Source organism: Artibeus jamaicensis, unplaced genomic scaffold (genome assembly GCF_021234435.1).
Source record: "Artibeus jamaicensis isolate MK-2021 breed Jamaican fruit bat unplaced genomic scaffold, CSHL_Jam_final contig_452, whole genome shotgun sequence".
Classification (NCBI taxonomy): Eukaryota; Metazoa; Chordata; class Mammalia; order Chiroptera; family Phyllostomidae; genus Artibeus; species Artibeus jamaicensis.
Genome location: NW_026521837.1, coordinates 6,451,523 through 6,475,599, shown reverse-complemented (window position 1 = coordinate 6,475,599; position 24,077 = coordinate 6,451,523). Strand labels below are relative to the sequence as shown.

General features: G+C 41.2%; 2 protein-coding genes across 5 annotated transcripts in view; one reads left to right on the top strand and one right to left on the bottom strand.

Annotated features, from left to right (window-relative positions):
* The window catches only part of HERC3 (HECT and RLD domain containing E3 ubiquitin protein ligase 3), a 105,658-nt gene that overhangs the window by 8,261 nt on the left and 73,320 nt on the right, over positions 1-24,077 (bottom strand). For all 4 annotated transcript variants that reach the window (XM_037141071.2, XM_037141075.2, XM_037141072.2 and 1 more), the window contains 3 exons: positions 22,715-22,881; positions 17,927-17,993; positions 17,353-17,435 (listed from right to left, as the gene is read on the bottom strand). In XM_037141071.2, the coding sequence (XP_036996966.2) occupies positions 17,353-17,435; positions 17,927-17,993; positions 22,715-22,881 (317 nt within the window). The remainder of the gene's footprint in view (positions 1-17,352; positions 17,436-17,926; positions 17,994-22,714; positions 22,882-24,077) is intronic.
* Positions 4,152-6,449, top strand: NAP1L5 (nucleosome assembly protein 1 like 5). Its single transcript, XM_037141078.2, has one exon. The coding sequence runs from the start codon at positions 4,588-4,590 to the stop codon at positions 5,122-5,124; it is 537 nt and encodes a 178-aa protein (XP_036996973.2). The 5' UTR covers positions 4,152-4,587; the 3' UTR covers positions 5,125-6,449.

The following is a 24,077-nucleotide window of genomic DNA, read 5'->3' as shown; positions in this document are numbered from 1 at the left end:
AGGTTAAAGCTAGACATAATTAACATTTAAATCATTAGACTTCAAGTAAAAGAGATTAGTCTTCCTGATGTTGGTGGGCCTCATCCAATGAGCTAAAGGCATTAAAAGACTGAAAAGAAGACCTCCAAAGAGGAAGGAATTTGACCTCCAGACCACCTTCCAACTCACAGCTACAACTATTACTGCCAACACTGCTAGCCTGCCAGCCTGCCCTGCAGAATTCTGATTGGTCAGCTCCACAACCATGTGAGCAGATTCCACAAAATTATTGATGATGAGAAAGAGAGAAAGAGAGAGAGAGAGAGAATGGAAAGAAACCTAGCAGACCCTGATAAATACAGCTTTTGGTACCAGAAGTGGGATATACTACAATACCAAGCACCTAAAAATGTAGAAGTGAGTTTGGACCCATGTGAATTGTCTGAGGCCAATAAGGGCTTTCAGAATTTTATACCAGTAGAAACACTGCCAGCTTGCACTGAAGGGACGAAGGCGGGACGAAATGAAGGCAGGCAGGAAGGCTGTCAGACTCACGGGATCCCACAGGGATAAAATGAGCCAACACAGCTAACTGGCTGCAAACAGGTGATGCTTTCAAGAAAAGGGAAGAATAACCCCGAAGGCAGAAAGGACTCACAGCAAGGAAGTAGCTGGAGGACCAGGTGAGGTGGGTCTGGCAGACCAGCAGTCCCATATTTGCAGGCGGATAAACTGGGAGGAGACCTGGAGAGCAAGACAGACTGTGGGGAGCGAGACTGGAACCCAGGGTTCCAGTGTAGGGAACTAAAGCATCAAAACCTCTGAGTGAAAAAGCCCGTGGGGATTGAGGTGGCAGGAGAAACTACCATCCTCGAAGGAGAGTTTGCTGGGGAGACCCACAGGGTGTAGAACGTACACAAGCCCACCCACCCGGGAACCAGCACCAGAAGGGCCCAACTTGCTTGTGGGGAGCAGTGGAAGTGACAAATTCAGCAGAGAGGGGAGCAAGCAGCATTGTCCCCTGTCGCACACCTCCCCTACATGAAGTGTCATAACACAGCAACAGGGGTTGCCCTGCCCTGGTGAACACCTAAGGCTCTGACCCTTATTATGTAACAGGTGAATGGAGACCAAAAAAAAAAAAAGGCCCAAATGAAAGAACAGATCAAAGCTCCAGAAAAAAGTACAACTAAGAGATGAAGAGATAGCCAACCTATCAGATGCACAGTTCAAAACACTGGTAATCAGGATGCTCACAGAAATGGTTGAGTATGGTTGAAAAATAGAAGAAAAAGTGAAGGCTATGAAAAGTGAAATAAAGAAAAATGTACAAGGAACCAACAGTGACAGAAAGGAACCCAGGACTCAAATCAACAGTTTGGACCAGAAGGAAGAAGTAAACATTCAACCAGAACAGAATGAAGAAACAAGAATTCAGATATATGAGGAGAGGCTTTGGAACCTCCAGGACAACTTTAAACATTTCAACATCCAAATCATAGGGGTGCCAGTAGAAGAACAGCAGCAAGAAACTGAAAACTTATATGAACAAATAATGAAGGAAAACTTTCCCAATCTGGCAAAGGAAATGGACTTCTAGGAAATTCAGAGAGTCCAAAAAAAGTTGGACCCAAAAAGGAACACACCAAAGCACATCATCATTAAGTTACCCAAGATTAAAGACAAAAAGAAAATCCTAAAAGCAGCGAGAGATAAGGGGACAGTCACCTACAAAGGAGTGCCCATCAGACTGTCAGCTGATTTCTCAAAACAGACCTTACAGGCAAGAAGGGGCTGGAAAGTATTCCAAGTCATGAAAACCAAAGACCTACAACCAAGATTGCTCTATCCAGCAAAGCTTTCATTTAGAATGGAAGGGCAGATAAAGTGCTTCTCAGATAAGATCAAATTCAGGGAGTTCATCATCACCAAGCCCTTATTATATGAAATGTTAAAGGGACTTACCTAAGAAAAAGAAGATAAGAAAGATGAACAGTGAAAGGACAGCAAACTCACAGTTATTAACAACCACACCTAAAACAAAAGCAAACTAAGAGGACACCTAGATCAGGAGCAAACCATAGAAATGAAGATCTCATGGAGGGTTAGCAACAGGGGAGTGGGAGAAGGAGAAGGGGGGAGAAGGCACAGAAAATAAGTAGCATAGATGGTAGGTAGAAAATAGATAGGGGGAGGGCAAGAATAGTAGGGGAAATATAGAATCTAAAGAACTTGAGACACGTGGACATAAACTAAAGGGGGGATGGTGGGGGAGGGAGGGTGCAGGGTGGAGGGGAATTGAAGGGGAGGAAATAGAACAATTTAATGGCATAATCAATACAATTTTTTAAAAAGAAAAAAATATATACCACCACAAAGTAATCACAAATGCATTATGCCTAGTGAAAAAGGTTACATACACATCATTCCATTTATATATTGGGGGGGCAGGGGGCCACAATTATAGAGACAGAAAACAGATCAGTGGTTGCCGGGGCTAGCAGTAAATTCCCCATGAGGGAATTTGAGTGGGGGATCACGTTATTATTCTACTCTCCACTGCTATAGTAATGACTGTATTTGTCAAAGCACTCTATAAAGGATGAATTTTATTGTACATAAGGTACATCTCAATAAAACAAACTTTTAAAAAACTGTCCTAGCTTAACAGTAAGTTGTAAGATTTTTTTAAGATGGGAACATAAAAACCCTGAAAGACGAGGAAGCATATCCTGGTTGTCTCAGACAAGCTGCCAGGTGCTGTGATTAAAAATCTGCTTTGAAGTCTGTCACAACTCTACTACAGCAGTCAGAGGCCTGGTTTCTGCCCCGATTCTGCCACTCAGGGATGCATATAGTCATAGAATAGTTCTTTCACTTTATTTTCCTGCTCCTAAATTCCTTATCTTTAACATGAGATAAAGTATTCCAAACCTCAGGGAAGCTGCAGTGGACAAGGGATGACGCGTCACCAAATCTAGTCGGGGCTAGTCAGGGTTCAGCCTTAACCACAAAACAGTAATCACAAATGGTAACAGGGAAGAGCAAAGTAGATGAACTGGAACAAAATTAAGAAAATAAACTAAAACAACAGGAATCACAAGTACATAAAAACGCTGGGACGCTTGCCAATGGCAGTATACTGGGTCTTTTGTAAATGGTCACTTTCTTTGGAGAAAGACACAAAGATAATTTTCTATAAGAGGAGTATTATTGCAGGTTATCTCCGCATATTAATACATTATTTTGTTAAAAAAATCAAAACACTTATCAAACATTTGCGATGTGTTGGCACTAAGTGCTTTGCATATCATTAACTAACTTAATACTCACAAGAGCCAAAAGACAGCACCAAATATCTTTTGGGAGGTACTATCCTAACATTCATATGCTTGATAGGAAAGCTTCAGAAAGTCCCAAATAGTAAAAGAAAAGCAATGAAATCAGTACACTGAATTTGAAAGCATTCCTGAGGAATCCTTGGCATGAACACTTGTCTTCCAAATCTAAAATATGTGCCCTCATCCTTGTTCGGGAAGCTATCATTTTGGTTTAATAAACAAGGTGAGGAACTAAAGTCTACTTACTTTGTTATTAGAGAATAGGAACTGGCTCTTTAAGACTTAATGTTCTCATACAAATCACAGGCAAGACCCGGAAGGCAGAAGCTAAGCCGTGGAATGCCTCGACCATGCGTGTGAGCACGTGTCTGTGTGGCCCCAAAGAGCCACAGAACCAAATACTCCAATCAAGCGAAGGTGGGGCTGTCCACCAGCCTTATTCCTACCCGGAAGCCAAGGATTCTGAGCCATCTTCTAGAACACATTCCAGAATACCCTGTATTTTGAGGTTCCTTAGCAAATATCTCAAAGACTTTGCAACACATACATATGCCACTAGGTAAAGAAATGGCAAGAGGGGGTGTTGGATGGACAGATGGACTGTCCATGCAGAAGCACTCAAGTCCCAAAGGGAACGGAAGGGAGTTAGCTCTCCCATGGGTCCGCTTTCTGGAAAGTCAGAGGAATCTGAGAGGTGACTCCAGAAGAGTAAGCCAGAGACAACCTACCAAGGTAGAACAACGCCAGCAAGGGAAGATACAGACAAAGACCAAGACAAATGTACAAAGAGACATATAGGGACTCAGGAGGGACACAGGAGCAAAGTGAAACTGCTGAGGCCATACGGGCAGTTCCTGAAAAAGTGTTTCCAGCGCCCGCTACCATCCCAGCCCCGCGTTTCAGAGGGAAAAAAGTGCATGTGGGCAGACGGGAGGCCGGGTATCCAGGAGACCGGTTCGCTCCACAGGGGGGCAGGTACGTGGGCAGTCTGGAGGCAGGGTATCCGGGAGACGGGTTCTGACGTCGATCGCCAGGCCGAGCTGACACGGGAGCAGAGGCAGGAGGCTGGCGCAGTCCGGGGGCACGACCAGCAGCTGACTCTGGACAGCCAGTCCGAGGCTCGAGTGGAAAGGGTGGGGCCGCGGCCGACGTCATTGCCGCGGCCGACGTCACGGCCACTTGCCGCATCTGCAAGATCGCTCCGGTGCAGCTCGGGCGCAGGTGTCCGCGGGAGCCGCTCAGACCTCTCCGCAGCTTCTCCTCCACCATGGCCGACTCGGAGAACCAGGCGCCCGCAGAGCCGAGCCAAGCGGCGGACACGGCGGAGGCGGCGGAGGAGGTAATGGCAGAAGGTGGCGCGCAGGGGGGAGACCGCGACGGCGCGGCCGGCGAGCCGGACTGCGCCGCGGGTCAGACCGCCGAGGAGCCCCAGAGCCCTGCGGAGAACGCACCGAAGCCTAAAAATGACTTTATCGAGAGCCTGCCGAACTCGGTGAAATGCCGAGTCCTGGCCCTCAAAAAGCTGCAGAAGCGATGCGATAAGATAGAGGCCAAATTTGATAAGGAATTTCAGGCTCTGGAAAAAAAGTATAACGAAATCTACAAGCCCTTACTTGCCAAGATCCAAGAGCTCACTGGAGAGATGGAGGGATGTGCATGGACCTTGGAGGGCGAGGAAGAAGAGGATGATGATGATGAGTATGAGGATGAGGAGGAGGGGGAGGAGGAAGAGGATGAAGAAGAGGCTGCGGCAGCCAAAGACGGGGGTCCCGGCTCTGCGGTGTCTGATGGCGCCAAGGAATAAGCGGGGGCGGAGATGGAAGAGCTGAATGACGATGAAGAAAAACCTGCTGTTTTGTTAAAAATTGGTGAACTTACAAAGGCTCAGGTTTTGGACCAAAATACAATGTGAATCAATTCTGACATTCCTAAAAAGATATTAAATTGATGCAATCAGATCCTGACTAGCCCATTTCAAATTTGACTTTCATCTTGAACCCAATAAATATATCAAAAGGTATTGAAAAAAATGACTTAAATGAAAAATGATTTTTTTTCACTACTCTTCTGTGAGGACTGGAACTGAGAACTTATTTAGGGCGTCAAGTAGATGTGAAGTAACGAACCACTCTGAATCCCATTCATTACTCTGTGATCTCACTACACACACATACACACACACACACACGCACGCACACACGGAAACCCCAGTCAATACTGAACATGTTCTCAATGCTTAATTCTTCGGTTTCTTTACTCTTGAAATTTTCCACTGCAGAAACAGCAGGACACAAGAAAAAAACCTCATCTATAATACTTCGCTTTTCAACCCAGACATCAGCTTCACACTTCAGAGCCGGGTGGTGGGTCAGAGGAAGCCTGCAATGGAGATATGACCGTTTTGTGAATGAGGTCTGCAACCTGCCACTCCAAATTTTCATGAATATTCTGAATATTTGAATTTCGAGAAACAGTGTGGTTCTGAGGAGGGTTTGTAATCTGTATAATATTGTCAACACATGTGTTCATTATTTATAGTCTCGTGTTTGTGTGTTTTCTTGGCAGTGTCCATTTACAAAGGTGTAAAAAAAACCCAAATGTTTAAGTATTAAATCCCTCTATCTACCATTTTAGAAATATTAATTTACTAGAAAAGATGTAGAATGTAGCAAATTCTGTAAAGCATGTGTATACAGTGTTACATAGTTTGATCCTTGTGAAGTCTTTTTGTCATGTAGCTTTTAGAATGTAGCTGTGAAAATTGTCAGAACTCTTCAATGAAGCTAATGTTTGGGGAAAAATATATACTTGAAGAAAACTCTAAATGTGTGTCCCCATTCCCAGTTCAGAAGTAGGAAGGGTTTAAGTTTGCTTGTATTAGCTGTGCCTTCATTATTTTGCTATGTAAATGTGACATATTAAATATAAAATGGTGCAAAATCACATTTTACTGCTTGAGGATAGAATGGCATACAGTTAAGGATTTTTAGGAAGGACACATTTAATGTAAAGACTCTTAGCTTCTTTGTGAGTTTTGAATTATGTGTGACTAAATGATCTATCAAAAACATAAGCATAAAGTTGTTTACCACTGTGGTGTTAATAAAACAGTATTTTCAAAAAACAAAAGACTCATTACTCTGACTGGAATAAAAGCCCAAGAGAATCAACTGAAAAGTATTATACTTAATAAGTTTGAGGAATTTATTATTTACCAGATAAATATTTGAAAATCAGTAACTATTTCTGGACAGCAATCTCAACATATATGGAAAAGGCCCTTTTTGCAGTAGAATAAGAAATCAAAATGTTTATAAAGTCCTCTAATAAAAATATGTATAACCCACAAGAAAAGAAAAAAACAGAATATCACAAAAAATATAAACTGGGCCTCAAGATGGTAAGATTAAATATCACAAAAGTGTCAAATCTCTCCAAATTAACTTTTAATTCATCACACTTCAAATGAAAGCTCAAACTGGATCTGGAAATTAATATTATTACCCTAATGTTTACCTGTAAGAACAGCTAAAAGAAAAAAAAAAACTAGCAATCTGGATACAACTCAGATTTTTACCTTAAAATCCACACTCAAAACAATTTTTTAATTGAAGGAAATATATTAGTATTTATCAATTACTAGACAGGGAAAGACTAAGATTAGAGTGATATAAGGCCAAAAGAAATAATCAACAGACTTGACAACGCAAAAATTAATAAATTATAAAGATTTAAAAATAATACATTTCAAAAGCAAATAAGGATCTGGGAATAATAAAATTTGTAAGAAATATGGCTGGCAGGGGTTAATAGTCTTAATATAATGAATGAGTTCATAGAAATCATGTGAAAATCCCTTAGTCCCAGTAGAGAATACATAAAGCACAGTAGCAGGCTCCTTAGGAAGAGGAAATACTGCACCCCTGTTCGGGGCAGAAGGATGTGCCTCAAAGCGCAGCAGCAGGTGGGACAGGGCCCCAGTGACGTCTGGAGTGCAGGTCTTGCATGCCCTGGGCAGCAATCTTTGTTTCACTTACAAGACTTCCACCACAGGGTTGGCTAACTACCAGTCACTATTAATACTGTTGGCCACTTTTCCCAGGGTACGGGGATGTTTATAATCCCTTTCATGACGTCAGACAATTCCCGCCATTTCCTAACTGGGTTGATCTTTACCCTCTGTTTCCTGCAGTGCTTATTTGATCGTCCTCAGGCAGCCATAAAACTTGCATGATAACATCTAGCAGGATATTCTCCTTTGAAGGCAGGTCAAAAACTATCATTTATCAACCATTTTAAATCTATTATTGGCCCAAATTAGTGAGCAACACACAAAATAACTGGCAGAAAGAAAGGCAACGTGCATTACACATGCGACCCAGGCTCCAGGAGAATTCCGCAGAGAGCTGCATCACGCTGACGCCCGCCGCCTGAGCAGGGCACAGCAGCGCTCGCTGCCCGAGGGCTCACACTCACGCACACACAGACGCACTGCTCACACACGTACACGTGCACACTTTTATTCTCACCGAGGTAAAATACACAAAATACAATTAACCATTTTAAATGAACAAGTCGGTGGCATTCATACCTTCATAATGTTGTACAACCATCACTTCTATCTCATTTACTTTTTTAAAACTCAACTATTTTAGAGGTAAACATCAATAAAGTGGATCAGTGCTCTGTAACATATGTGAAGTAATATAAAATTTTAGAAATAAGATCAAATTTCTTAATAAAATTAATTTTTAGAGAAAATAGTATTTATGAGGATTAGATGAAATGAGTACTTGCATATATTGATGAGAATCTAATAAGTTGGTATAATTCATTAGAAAAATCTATTTAGCAAAAATATCTATCAACAGGTTCAAAATGATATATATATTCTAATTCAATGTCATCCTTGGGACCTTATAATTAAAAAGTAATTTTAAAGGCAAACAAAGCTTTATACACAAAAGATGCTTGATATAGTCTTACTAAAAATGGAGATGGGAAAAGAAAGGGAAAAAAAGAGAAATAAAAAAGAACATAGAAAGAAGCCAAATACCTAAAAATGAAAAAGTAGAAAATACACTCTCACATGGAAGACTGAACAGCCACTAAGGGTGCCCAAGAGGGCTTTCTTTGTATTACCTAGACTTAAGTTTAAAAACTCACACAATTTTATACGTATATAGTATGTTTTTTAATAGTTGATTTTTATTGTTTTTATTGTATTTTTTTTCTTTACTATTTACCCCCCTAATTTTAACTATGCTAACTTTGTCTTTAAAAAATTGCATGGTCTACTTAAAAGAAAACAACAAACTCCTTGAAGTTATTTTTCTTTGGGGGTGAGGGAGAAGAACACTCTGGGACCCTGGCTTTGGCCTCTAAGAGGCCGTGCACCCACATTTGTGGAGCACAGCTCTTGCTCAAATTGCAAGGCTTTAAACTCGGGCTCTGGTTTTGAATCCTGGACTTCTGGCTATGTGACCTTGAACAAGTTACCTATGCCTCCCTATACCTCAGTTTTCTTCATCTGTAAAATAGGGAGAAATTCTAAATACATGCTATATACTTAAAATAGTGTCTGACACATGTAAGCACTCAAGAAATGTTACTGGCATTCTAATTATCTGCTATTCTTCTAACAGTCCAGTGTAAATACAGTACAGATCTTAAAGATTATACCTCTAACAGACTATCTCAAGAGATCAAATGAAGGCTGTAATCAGTCCAAACTTCAGTAGATCTCCAAAAGCTAGAAATGTTTATCATGTATGAATTTTACACTCAGGTTTAAGTCTTCTTTAGAGCCCTTGCCCTGAGCCCGGCATTTCTTAGTGTGGTCTTTTTAATATTCTTCCCCAACCCCACCTTTTTTAATATGGAGACACGGGGGGAGACATAAATTACATCTAATTTGATTACATTAAATTGGGGTAAGTTTGGGGGAATCTAGAATATGTGGGTTTTTCATTAATAGTGATAACACCATGCTGCAGAGTGTGCCCACACTCACTTGCTCACACTCACCCTAAGCAACAGCAGCTCAAAAAATGCCAGGAACATATGGGAAGAAACCGAACTGTCTGGCTTTAGGGTGAAGGCTAGGGTGAGTGCCAGCTCTCTCCCAGAAAAGAGTGTTGTCAGGTACCACTGTTCTTTCATTGAGCCCTCCCCCCACACAGCCTGCAGGTGCAGCTGGATGCCATATCTGAGTCTTTGATACCAATGGCCCATGCTGGTGATTCTGAGACCTCACTCCACCCAACCTGTGTACCAGTCCAAACCTCTCTCAGTGGCTGTTCCTCACAAGCTGCAGCTTCAGCCCATGCTGAGGAGTTTCCTAAAATCTCTCAAAGGTCCATGAAACCCAAAATATCAGTGACTGGCCTCTGCATGCCCTATACAGCTTGCTAAGCAGCCTCTGGCACTAGTGGCAGTTGACCTCGGGTTGGTTTGCAGCATAACCTCTCCCAGGTTCCTCCAAGCCAAACACAGGCAGCTAAGAACCACTGATCACTATGTTGTTCTTACCAAGGTGGCCATGGGCTAGGCACAGGCAGTGGCTGACCTGGACCTCACTAGAGACCCTCTCAAGAGCCCGCAGTACCAACACACCCAGTGGTCAGCTTCAGAACAAACCAGAGCACCACCCAATTAGCTCCACAAACAACCTGCTTAAAGGGTAGGCTCTGCGGCCACCAGAGCCACACTACAGTGAACTCCACTCCATGGGGTCAGCCCCCAAACTACAGCTCGTCTGATATAGTCATGGCCAGTCCTCAGAGCCACTCAGCCTGAGGGTCAATCCCACCAACTGATGTGCCAACAGCAATTAAGACACAACTACAACAAGAGGGCACACACAACCCACATGAGAGATACCCCTGCACCACCTGGCCCAGGTGACCAGGGAAGTTGCACCAGTGGGTTCCACAGGATACTTACTACATAAAGATACCCTGCCAAGGTAGGAGACATAACAGATCTACCTAATACATAGAAACACACATAGGAAGGGAGCCAAAATGAAGAAACAATGAAACATGTTCCAAATGAAAGAACAAAACAAAATTCCAGTGAAAGAACTAAACAAAATGGAAGCAAGCAAGCTATAAGATACCAACTTCAAAACACTAGTTATAAGAATGTTTAATGAACTTAAGAGAAGGGGTAAGAACTTAAAAAGATAGAAACCATAAAAAAGAACCAGTCAGAAATGAAGAATACAATAACTGAAATGAAGAATACAGCCCTGGCTGGTGTTGTTCAGTGGACTGAGCACAGTCCTGAGAACCAAAGGGTCACCAGTTTGATTCCCAGTTAGGGCACATGCCTGGGATTCAGGCTGGGTCCCCAGTGGGGGACTCAAGAGAGGCAACCACACATCGATGTTTCTCTCCCTCTCTTTACCCCTCTCTTTCTCTAAAAGCAAATAAATAAAATCTTTTTAAAAAGGGAGAATATATTATAGGGAGGGAATCAATAGACAAATATAAGAAGCATATAATCATATCAGTGACTTGGAAGACAGGCAACAGAAAACACCCAATAGAGCAGCAAAAAGAAAAAAATTTAAATGAGGGTAGTTTAAGGGACCTTTGGTATAATACCAACTGTAACAACATTTACATCATAGTGGTATCCTTCTGGAGAAGAGAGAAAGCAGGGGATCAAAAACCTATTTGAAGAAAAAATGACTAAAAAAATTCCCTAACCAGGCAAAGGAAATAGACATACAAGTCTAGAATGCATGGAGAGTCCCAAACGAGATGAATCCAAAGAGGCCCTCACCAAGACATATTTTAATTAAAATACCAAAGGTTAAAAACAAACACAGAATCTTAAAAGCAGCAAGAGAAAAGCAGTTAGTTACCTAAAGGGAGCCCCCATAAGAATGTCAGCTGGTTTCTCAACAGAAACACTGCAGGCCAGAAGGGACTGGCAACAAATATTCAAAGTAATGAAAAGCAAGGACCCACAACCAGGATCACTCTATCCAGCAAAGCTATCATCTAGAATGGAAGGAGAAGTTTCCCAGGCAAGGAAAAGCTAAAGGAGTTTATCAGCACTAAAGCAGTGTTACAAGAAATATTAAAGCAACTTCTTCATAAAGAAGAAGGAAATAATAAAGATAAAAATATCAATAAAATGGCAATAACTACATACCTATCAACAATTACTTCAAATGCAAATGGATTAATGCTCTAGTCAGAAGACAGGATGGTTGAGTGAAGAGGAAAACAAGACCTTTACTTACATACACTGCCTACAAGAGACCCATTGCAGATAGAAAGATACACACAGACTGAGAATAGAGAGATATAATAAGATATTTCACACAAATGGAAATGCAAACACATATCAGACAAAACAGATTTTTTAAAAAGGCTATAACAAGATACAAAGAACATTGAATAAACAATAGCCAAAATATGGAAGCAACCTAAGTGTCCCTCGATAGATGATTAGGTGAAGATGTACAATGGAATATTACTCAGCCATAAAAAGAATGAAATCTTACCATTTACAATAACACTGATAGACATAGAGGGTATTACGCTAATTGAAATAAGTCAGACAGATAAAAACAAATACCACATGATTTCACTTATATGTAGAATCTAAAAAACAAAATAAACAAACAAGCAAAATAGAAACAAACTCATAGGTACAGAGAACAAACTAATGCTTGCCTGATGGGAGAGGGGTTAGGGGGCTGGGTGAAGAGGATGAAGGGACTAAGAAGTGCAAATTGGCAGTTACAAAACAACTATGGGGATGTAAACTACAGCACAGGGAATATGGTCAGTAATGTTGTCATAACTATGTAAGGAGTCAGGAGGATACAAAACTTACTGGGATCACTTCATACATTATATAAATGTCTAACCACTAATATATGAAATTTCAGCTGTAATTGAAATTTTTTTTAAAAATTAAAGAAAGTAATGGGGAAAAAAGTATAGTACTCGTTGCTGTACAAAGACTGAAAAACTTTGGAAGCTTTCAGAAAGCCATGGTAACAGAATAATGGAGTTTTTTTAATATAAGAAAAAGAATAATGTGGGTTCCCTTCTTTCACCCTTTTGAATTTATGGACTATCTTTTTAAAAACCTTTGTGTCATCAGAACATCCTTATGGAAAATATTTTATAGAAGCAGCTGTAATGTCAATTAGATGCAAATAACTGCAAAGTAAGAGAAAGGAAACCCACGTGTCTTTTATACAAAAGTATCTCCCCTTACTGACTCTGAGCACCACTCCTGATATTCACTAATGTCCATGACAGCATATGTGTCAGCAACAGACACAAACAGCAGAGAAGAACAAAAGGATGGAAAAGAGAGTATGCCACAGACCCACTTCTGTCATGCCACTCTGCGTACAAACCAACAATGGCTTATTATTACCCGCTGAATGGATTCTAAACTTCTCTAATTTCAAAGATTCCACAATCCAATCCCCAGCTAAACCACTCTGGGTTGGATGTTCAAATGAACATCCAGCAATTCCCCCACCCACACACACACCCCACTCACCCACTATTCAACTGTTCTCTGCAGAAATATCAACCAAGATTCAGCCATCACTTGACAGAGAACCTGTCACATTATTAGGTCCTCCTTTCTACTTTCTGGTATTCAAATCTTAGTAGGCCTTCCAACCCAGCTCTCTGCCATATCTGCCCTCCCAGATGCATCTGTCCGTTTCTCTGAACTCCTTCAGATTCAACCACCCAATTGCGTCTTCATATTTTATTTACAGTTGCATATGAGAGCAGTGTATTGCCCTCAACAAGCTGCAGGATAGTTCAGTATTCCTGCACAGCCTTTCTCTCAACTATTAAGTCAATTTAGTTGTAGATTGAAAGAAATGTCTATTGAATAAGGGGATACAGTGAGAGTGAAAGGAAGAGAGAAGCAAAGAGTCAGAAAAAGAAAAAAACTCAGAAAGAGACAGAGAGCAAAAAAGGCATAGACGAAAAAATACTTAAAGAGAAATAATTGTATAAAGGTATGAAAAAGAGTTACAAGTCCCAACAACTGCCTCAACTTCAGACTGCATCACACACCCCCTTTGCTGGCACTAGATTACTCTTTCCCCACCCAGGGCATCAACACAGAGCATTATGACAATTCACCGGAGTGTAAAGACATCCTGAAATTTCCCCTGCCTCAGGCTGCTTAACTAGTCTATTGTTAGTTTCTAACAAATGCCACACACATTATCTTGTCTGAAACCTAATGCAAGCAACCAGATGTCCTTTGAACAACTAAAGGCTCCACATGTATCAACATATGGACATATATGTACATATATGTTATGAAGCAATCATCAAAATCAGGAGAGAATCGCCTGAGCTGACAAATCTACTTTATGATCTGCCACAAATTTCCCAATTCTAAAATCATTGCCAGAGTATATGAAATAATAACCCTGTTCTTATTAAAAATAAATAAATCACTTGTTAACAAAAGTACAGATGTTATATAAAGAAAACACAGTGCTTTTAGCTCCAAGAGATTCTTACTAAGGAAGAGTTTTGGTTGAAACACCTGCTTGAGCTTGAGAGAAGACTAGCCTCTGTATTAGGGTCCTAAAATCAAGGTCATCTCATTATCTGAAGCCATTTTTTTGGGTGCTGAGCAACTTCAGCACCATTTCACTTAACTCTGATATTACAGTTCACTCTTTCCCCAGAGCTGAGGCTTCCTGGATAGTCAGGAAGGTTTACACGACAAAAAAGTTATGTTACATTAGACCACATTGACTTCTGTCTTAAAAATGTAAGAGGTGGGACTTCTGGGCAAGATGGAGGCATAGGTAGACACACTGTGCCTCCTCACAAAACCAAAATAAGGACAACAACAATTTAGAAACAAAATAACAACCAGACTGACAGAAAACTGAACTGTATGGAAGTCCGACAACCAAGGAGTTAAAGTAGACACATTCATCCAGACCAGTAGGACGGGTGGAGCTGGGTGGAGGGGTCGAGGCCAAAAAAGCAGTGATACCTGGTGCACACGGCAGCAGCTGACAAACCCCGGGTGCACCGGATGGCAGCGGGCAGACCCTGGGAGTGCAGGCAGCAGCAGCTGGTAGACCCTGAGTGTAGGGTGTCAACAGGCAGACCCAGCAAGGCAGTGATAGTGAAGTGGTGCACGGTACAAGGCAGCTGGCTGACTGGGAGGTCACACATTCACATGCAGATAAACCAGGCAAAACTGGGGAGCAAGACAGACCATGCAACCCAGGGTCTCAGTGTGGAGAAATAAAGGCACAAAACACTTATCGAAGACACTTCTCCCAGCATCTCAACCCCCACAGGTGTCTTCAATAAGTGTCTTCTAGAAGAAGCAAGAGATAAAGGGACAGTAACCTACAAAGGAGTTCCCATCAGACTGTCAGCTGATTTCTCAAAAGAGACCTTGCAGGCAAAAAAGGGCTGGAAAGAAGTATTCTATGTCATGAAAGGCAAGAACCTACATCTAAGATTGATCTATCCAGCAAAGCTTTCATTTAGAATGGAAGGGCAGATAAAATGCTTCTCAGATAAGGTCAAGTTCAAGGAGTTCGTCATTACCAGGCCCTTATAATATGAAATGGTAAAGGGACTTATCTAAGAAAAAGAGGGTAAAAAACATGTATAGTAAAATGACAGCAACCTTAGAATTATTAACAACCACACCTAAAACAAAAGCAAACTAAGCAAACAACTAGAACAGAATCAGAACCACAGAAATGCACATCACATGGAGGGTTAGCATCAGGGAAGTGGGAAGAGGAAAAGGGGGGAAAATGTACAGAGAATAAGTAGCATAGACGGTAGGTAGAAAACAGACAGGGGGAGGGCAAGAATAGTATGGGAAATGTAGAAGCTAAAGAACTTAAGACACACAGAGATTAACTAAAGGGGGGAATGTGAGTGAGAGAGGGTGTGCAGGGCGGAGGGGAATGAAGGGGGGAAATCGGACAACTGTAATAGTATAATCAATAAAATATATATGTATTTTTAATGTAAAGGGTGAAAGAAGAGGTCTGTCAGATTTTCTATTGTTCCTATTTTCAAAAGGGAAGATGTATGGGAGGAAGCCAAGGCAGATCACTTGGACAGAGTGAATTTCACAGGATCTCTGCTTGCACGTTTCCAGTTATTTATAGAAAGAAGCCAACTACAGCCTAGAGTAAATTGGTTTTAACTTTCCAACAGCATCCAGCTTCTTTACCTTTTTTCATTGATTAAATAAAGCCTTGCTTTCCTCTGTGAGGGCTTTTTTACTCACAACCCTCCTAACTAGAGCCCACCCCTCTCCCCTCTTTCCCCACCCTCTACCACTTCCTCAAGACAGCAGCTTTAACTCTAGCCAGTATGCTAATGATCCCTAAATCCTCATCTTAGGAATCTACCTTCTATTCTAATATAACAAAGCTCCTCTGAGAATGTGCAATTTCCCCAAACTTGTTTTTTAATTGACTCCATCCCTGTTTCTCTGGGTTCTCGTTGTAAGTGACCTCAAGTTCACTGGCGACTGATGCTGGCAATAAGTAACTAAATAAAATATTCATACAAGACCTCTCTCTCTCAAGATATAACACATGCAAACTTTCAGTTCTAAACTGAAAAGTGACAACCACCTGGGTATCACACAGTCATGTCAAAATCAACATATCAAAAATGGACCTCCTTTTCCCCCTCCCCCCTCTTTTACGGATTCTGTTTCCTGTTAGTCAGTTGTGTAAATTAGAAACCTCAGTGTTATTGTTACATGCCTCTCTACTGCTGCCCATTGGTAATCAGACACAAGCTCCCAGTGATTACAAAACCAACATGCAGCCGACCCTGTAATCCCATTACCTTCATTCTGGCCCTCATCACCCCTTACCTGAGCCACCTCAATAGCCTCCTCATGGGTCCCCCTGTACGTGGTCTATTTCCACATGCCCACCGGTTATTATTCTAAAACGGATCAACCACGCCCCAGTCCAAATCTCATTTAAGGCCTTGACAACCTCTACTCTAACACTATTGCAACGCCCACTCTTCATCCATACACTACACCCCATCCCGTAAGTAAGTACTCATCCTTCTCCACCATTTGTCACACTCGAGTCCTGATCTCAGTATTCCCGGTGCCAAAAACGTCTCCCTCACTTACATTCTTTAATGTCTAGGCAAAGTGCTGTCACCTGTCCCTGTGCTTCTGTGGCACTGGGCCTATTACTCTGTCATGCACACAGTAATCTACTGCAATTGTTCGCTTACACTGACCTTCCCCAACAAATCTTGAGCTTCTCAAACATAAAAGTCACTTGTCTCCTGTACGCAGCGACATGCCTGGCGCACGGCTGACAGGGTTTGTAAACTAAATTAATTAACAGCAGATCGCCAGCAACCTCAGTCACGACTTAAAAGAAAACAAAATGAAATTTTTTCTCCTCTAAAAAGATAATACAAAGATGGTAAATCATCCTGAAAAAAAATCAGATGTACTTGAATTAATTATCATGAGGCAGAGAAAATATTAATTTAAAATCTATATTGCAAATTCTTCAGCAGTAAAATGACAATAAGAGTAAGCATCTTTTTAAAATTCATCTATTCCACACATATTTTTCCAGCATTTGTGTGTCAAGCACTCTGCTAGATACTGGAAACCTTGTGTGAGATGCTGGGAGTTCATTCATTCCAAAATGTTTCCTATAAATTATCTTAACCTTAGTCTCACAACCATCCCATAGGCTGGGTAGGGTAGTTTTTATAGTTCCTATTTTTCAGATGAGGAACTGAGATCAAACAGTTTACATGAGTTGTTTAGGGCTAAAAACCAGTAAGATAGAGGTCCAGAATTAAAACAGTTATCTCCTGAATTCAAGTTCGATGCTTCCTCTACTATTAAAAATTCATTAAATTTCTTGTTCTCTCCCCTTACTTCTGAAAAAAGGATTAAAATTTAACTTCAGTCTTGGTCTTAAAAGTACAAAAAATTAAAGGAGCACCATCTGCAAAAGGCCAAGGGGTGGACTAACCTGTTGTCCTTGCTCACAGTGACTCTGTCTCCCTCAGGTATCAGCTCCTTCTGCTCAATCACTCCATAGCTTTCTCGACAAATCTACATTTAGGGGAAAAAAGAAATGTTTCCATTTTGTTTACTACTTATCTTTCTAGGTAAGTGAGAGAATCTTTAGGAACAAATGTAGCTTAGTGGCTACTAATTATTACCACAGAAAATTCTTGGAGGGAGGGGGAGAGAGAAAGAACCTGAGTCAGAAAACACTGGCGCCTTAAAAGATCTCTTCATTTTAAGATTTGGAGTTGGCAATAAATGCGGGCAAAGAGAAATGATATGAACTCTAGAAAAGAAATACATGTATCAGGAATAAAAAGGATTAGTGCTTCAGTAATTTTCTTAAGAATATAGATTAATTATTCATTGATTTATTCAACACATGTACTGAATTTAAGACACTCTGACTAAAATAATTTGGTTCAGAGAATTCCCTGAATTTGTTATTTGATTTGGAGAAAAACCAATGTTAGTTATGACTTGTAATCATGAAGAGAGAGACAGGCACAATCACAAGTAAAACTGTAAATCCTTACCGTAAAGTTGAGACAGAAAGTCTCCTCAATATCTTCCCCAGGATAATCTAAAAGTTCTTGAAGACTCCTAATCATAGAATGATGGAGAAAGGAAAAAAGGCAAATCAGATGTGGCAATAGTGCTTTTTTATCTCAGTCACATTCCCAGGCTGTATGCAAGGAAAAACTATCAAAGAAGATTCTGGAATGAATATAAATTCAGGCTGACAGAAAATCATGTTACTATATCTTGACAAAGAAATATGACAGTAGACCTGTAAGATATTAATTATTCTCATTTCTTACTGACAAATATTACTGGATTTATGAAGAAACTCAAAAGAAGTTATATCTAACACATTTATGTTCTTTTAACCCCGGTATTGCTTGAAAGTAGGTATTGGGGGAGACGGTACCATAGTGGTTCTACAGACTGGTTTCACCTACATACATGCATTAATAGAATAAGCCACCTGTCGTTAAAAAAAAAAGCCTCAAATGTTGGGAATCACCCTGCCTGGTTTCAGAAGCTGTAATCCCCCATGGCTAAGGCTAAATGAGAGACCTTGGGACCCTAAGCCACTAAGGAGACAAAGCTTATCTCCCTGGCAGGGGCACTGTCTCTGTCACCTTTACTTCACCTTGCTTGGTCCCAAGGGGATAACTTGTTAGCCAATGATGGGTAAGATTCCTCAAGGGAGGGATGACCTGCATCCCATCTAATTCACATACCATCTAATTCACCCTCGTGAACGTATACCATCCAGTGATGCTTAGTAATTCGGAGTTGTGTAGCCACCACCACTTTAGAATGTTTTCATTACCTGAAAAGGAAACCTGTTCTCCTTAGTTGTCATCTCCAGTATCCTAAGCCCACATGTGCCAGGCACCTGCAGATCACCTTTGTGATCATGACAGGCATGGTCACAAAGGGGCCCCCCAGGGAAGGACTTGGGGGACTACAGAAAAAGGGGGTGATGGACCCTCGCCCCTTGGCTTTGACATAGCCTGAGCCTTCATTCTGTCTGTGAGAAGTCTCTTAATCTCTTGGCTTCCTTACTTCCCCTGCCTGACTTAAGCCTTAAATAATGCCAGAAGGCAATGCAGCCCAGGGCAGGAATGGGAGGTTCCCCAGGGCAATCAGGCCTAAAAAAAAAAATACTTAAAATCCTGTGAAACCTGCTTTGCTAAGAATGTCCTCAGTTTTCTGACAAGGGTCCAAGCAGGAAATGAGTTTCCTTCCCAAAGTTTTATAGCCCTTTAGGTAACTGACCCTGACTCAGAATAAGCCCTCATAGTTCTTTGTATGTTATCTATTGTTTGATCCTTACTGCCTGACAATGATTGATGAGCTTTTACCTGTATTCCCGTGCAAAATGAACCCAATAAAAGCCCATTGAGGAAAAGGCTTCTGGCCTTTCTCCTTTGAAAGATCGGCCACCTTTCCTCCACAAGCAGATCACATCTTGGTAAACTTATTCTCATTCGTGGCTGCGGGGGGGGGAGTGGGGGTGGCCTGTGGGCAGAGCCCCCCAACTCAAAGTCATCTCATCCACTAAGAATCTTAATGGCTTTCTTATTAATACAAAGGGCTGTATAAGATACTCTGTTGGCTGTCAGACTAAAGCACTTGCACCCATGAACTCCTTAAAAATGTTTATCCAACAATGGTCATAGCCTAGTTTTCAAGAGAATACATTCTTGTAGCTAGACCTCATTTGCACTTTCTTGTTTAGTGAGCTGCAGGTCTGGCACTTCCATAAAGAATTGCCCAGGAAGAAAATTCTTAGCATGAAATTTAAATTTGGCAACAGTTACTTAGCCAAAATCATTACTTGACATACAGCATTCTCAGCAAGGCTAGTAAAGCACACAGTGCAAAGTTCTGTCACTCTCCAGTTTCCAAAAATTTAGCTCTGCCTGGGTCTCCTCTGTCATTTTTTTAATATTCCTTCTAGATTTTCTCTTCTGCTCTCCATGACCCCACCCCTGCCATCCTTATGGTTTCTCAGGATTGGTGTCCTCTACAGGTGGTGTGATTCGCATTTCCAGAGGGTACCTTAGAGACTACCCTTCTCTGTCTCCATCTTAAAGTCAGGACTCTTCCTCGTAACATAAAACATAACATAGCGTAACATAAAAAGGGATTTTTCTTGCTGATAATGACGAGCGCATTACACTGTTTACAGAAAGCTAAAAATATGGTGCCTTTAAAAATATTCATGTATTTATTTAAATTAGCCTTAATAAACTCATATATTAACATAAATAACATGCTTTCATTTTAAAAATACATTTTTTGTTTATTTTATTGTATTTTTTATTACCATTTAGTCTCTTTATACCTGTCGCCCCACAGCAAACACCACACTGTTGTCCATGACCATGAGTCCTTTTTCCTTTTTGCTCAATCCCTCCACCTCCTCACCTCCTCCCAGCCCTTAGCTGTCATCCTGTTCTCTATCTACAGGTCTTTTTCTATTTCAATTGTCGGTTCAGTCTGTTCATTAGATTCCACTTATGAGTGAAATCATATGGTACTTGTCTTCCTCTGACTGGCTTATTTCACTTAGCGTAATGTTCCCTGGGTCCGTCCGTGCTGTCACGAAGGGTAGGATTTTCTTCCCTTTTACAGCAGAGTAGTACCCCACTGTGTAAATGTCCCATAACTGTTTTATCCACTCATCTACTGATGGACACTTGGGCTGCTACCAGGATATGGTGTCTTTTTATATGCTTAATCTTATGCTACATAAAATCAGTACAGAAAAACTCAGAATAAAGGAGTTTTAAGCACCAGAAAGAAAATAACATAAAAACATGTCCTCACTACTTTGGAAAACTGCCCGCCAGTTTCTCAAAAGGCTAATGACTTAGCAATTCAATGCCTAGGTATAGAGTATACCCAAGAAATGAACACTTTTATCTACACAAAAACTTGAACAGGAATGTCCATAACTGCCCTGGCTGGGTAGCTCAGTTCATTGGAGATTTGTCCCATGCACCAACAGGTTGTAGTTTGATCTCTGGTCAGGGGACGTACCTAGGTTGCAGGTTTGAGCCCCCATAGAGACACATACAGGAGGCAATCAATGTTTCTCTCTCACATTGATGTCTTTCTCTCTCATTCCCTCTCTCTCTCTGAAATCAATGAAAAGCATACCCTTGGATGAGGATTTCAAAAAACCAAAAAAACCAAAAGAATGTCAATAGCAGCATAATCAAAAAAGCATAATCAATAGCAGCATAATATCAAAAAAGCAGAAACAAGCCAAATGTTCATCAACTAATGAACAGGTAAACAAAATCAGTATATCCATATTAATGGAATATTGTTTGGCAATGAAAAGAAATAGAACACTGATATGAGTTACAATATACATGAATTTTGAAAACATGCTGTGTGAAAGAAGGCAGACACAAAGGACAATATACTAAATGATTCCGATTATATATAAAATATCCAGAACAGGCAAACCTATAGAAACAGAAAGTAGATTAGCAGGCCCTGGCGCATGTGGGCTTAGGATAGTGGGGATGACCACTAAGGAGGACAGGTTTCCTTTTCAGGCGATGGAAACATTCTAAAGTGGTGGTGGCTACACAACTCCGAATTACTAAGCATCACTGGATGGTATACGTTCACGTGGGTGAATCAGATGGTATGTGAATTATATCTCAAACTTTTTTTTAAAGGCTCTGGGAGATCATAGAAAAAACATATTCAATATATATTGGTCTCTGGTTCCTGGAACAGGGCTCCTAAAGCCCTTGTAAATTCCTAAGTGATGAGAGCACTAGGAGCACCTCTTGTTCTACGGAGATGACTGGGTCAGCTCCTGGGCAGAGAAAGCCTCTATAAAACCCCAAAATAGGGGGCTCAGAAAGCTTCTGGGTGGGTGAACACATCCGTACCAGGAGGGTGACACACCCCAACTCCACAGGGACAGAGGCGCCTGTAGTCAGGATCCTGCCAGACCCCTTCCTATGTATCTCCTCATCTGGATGTTCATGAAAAGAAATCGTATACTTCAGCACATGCTTTGATAAACTGGTAAATGTGTTTCCATGAGTTCTGTGAGCTGCTCTAGCAAATTCAGCAAACCTGAGGGGGTCATGAGAACCTCTGATTTGTAGCAAACTCAGACAAGTGTTTTGGATAACCTGGAGACCTCTCGCTTGCAACCGGCATCTGAAATGGGGAAGCAGGCTTTTGGGACGGATCCCTTAAAGTCTTTAGGACAGATCCTGTGGGATCTGACACTACCCAGGCAGACGGGGTCCGAATTTAGTGAAGTTGTACAGCACCCAGCTGGTGCTGTGGAGAAGTGCTCGGTGGTGTGGAGGGAAAGAGCCCACACACAGGGTGACCAGAAGCATTGACAGCAGTGTGACAATAAAGGAGACACACAGGAAAGAGGAACACAGAGAGGGGAGGAAATGTAGGGTTGTTTTCTTTTTAATACAGGCTCCCCTTTTTGATATTTTTCTCCCCATGAATTTCTGGAGCATAACAAACCTCAAAGTACTTATTTTTTGTTGGGAATAAGAAAGAAAAGGAATCATATTGTATTTCTGGGCAGCTATGACTTCCCTTTTCTTTTCCTTCCTTTACTTCTGCTCATGGAGTGACAGGTTGCAAGCAAGGAGCTGTATGGCTACACCTTAGGCCAAAATGCACACAACAGAGTTTAGCCATACGGTTTCGATAAACACACACTTGTACCTGTGGTATTTTCACCCTTCAATCCACACTGCCAGAAGCAGCGAGAGCAGTTCCCCACACCAGCTGATATTTTAGCTTTGTACCTTCCTTCAGTGGGTGACAGTTCCTTTAAGTCTTCCAAGCCAGGCTTTACATTCAGTAATTTCTTATACAGCGCCAACGGGAAGTGGAGATCAACCACGGTTGAATTGTAGATAGCTAGTCCACAGGTTATGCCAATCAGGTGAAACCAGTTGTGCTCTACAAAACACTTTTCAGTACATATGCAAATGTGTTAAAAAGAAATAGTGTTTCCAGCCCTCAAAACAATCCACCATGCACCATAAAATATGTTCAGTATAAAAGAATAAAGACCTTATTAATATTTAGTTACCTTCTGGAGCAGAGAAATGCCCTTGACAAAAATTTGATTATCCCCAAAAGACACAATGTAGACCAAGTTAAGCATTTATAGCTCATCTAGTGACAGAAAGAACAGCTTATACAGTCATTTGCCACTTAAAGAAAGGGGTCGTTGTGAGAAATGCGCCAGGCAATTTTGTCCCCACACAAACATCATAGGGTGCCTCACACAAATCTAAACGGCATGGCCTACCACACAGCTAGACTACCTGGTACAGCTCACTGCCCCTGGGCTACAAACCCGTACAGCATGTCACTGTGCTAAACAACAGGAGATTAAACCAAGAGCAAGAGAAAGTGATGCAGTCAGGAGAAACAGTAAATGAGATGTCTGAGGCTGCTACCCAAGTAACCGCTTTACAGCAAATTATTTTTTATAAGTAGAAAGAGTACACTCTAAGGCAATGATAAAACATGCAGTATAGGAACTACGTAAACCAGTAACATGGTATTTTATTATCATTATCAGGTATGATGCACTGTATATAACTACATGTGCTACACTTCTACACGACGGGCAGCGCAGCAGGCGTGTTCACACCAGCGTCATCACAAACGTGAGCAATGTGTTGTGCTACAATGTTACAATGACTATGATGTCGGAAGGCAACAGGAATTTTTCAGCTCCATTGTAATCAATCCTATGTGGCCTCTGTCACATATGCCACCCATCACTGACAGAAATGTCACTCTGCGGCACAGGGTTGTGCTCGCACAGAGCAGTGCTGTCCAACAGCACTTCCTGCGGCAATGGGGACATCTGGCTCTGTGCAGCCCTGGACGGCGGCCACTTGAAATGTGGCCAGCATGCCTGAGAAAATGAATCTTTGGTACTGTTTAATTTTAATTAAATAGAATTTAAATTTCAATGGCCACATGTGGCTGGCTAATGGCTACATGTTAGGACAGTGCAGATCTAGGGAGAAAATTCTGGTAAAAAGAGAACTAAATTATAATCTGGTTAAAATTAGAATGCCTTTAAAAACTTGGCTCTCCTACTCAGTTTTCAAAAATAAAGTACATGTATGTTTACTTGTGTAAGTA

What these genes read in the sequence shown, in the direction of transcription:
- NAP1L5 (XM_037141078.2), top strand. Translation starts at nt 4,588, where the DNA reads ATGGCCGACTCGGAGAACCAGGCGCCCGCAGAGCCGAGCCAAGCGGCG.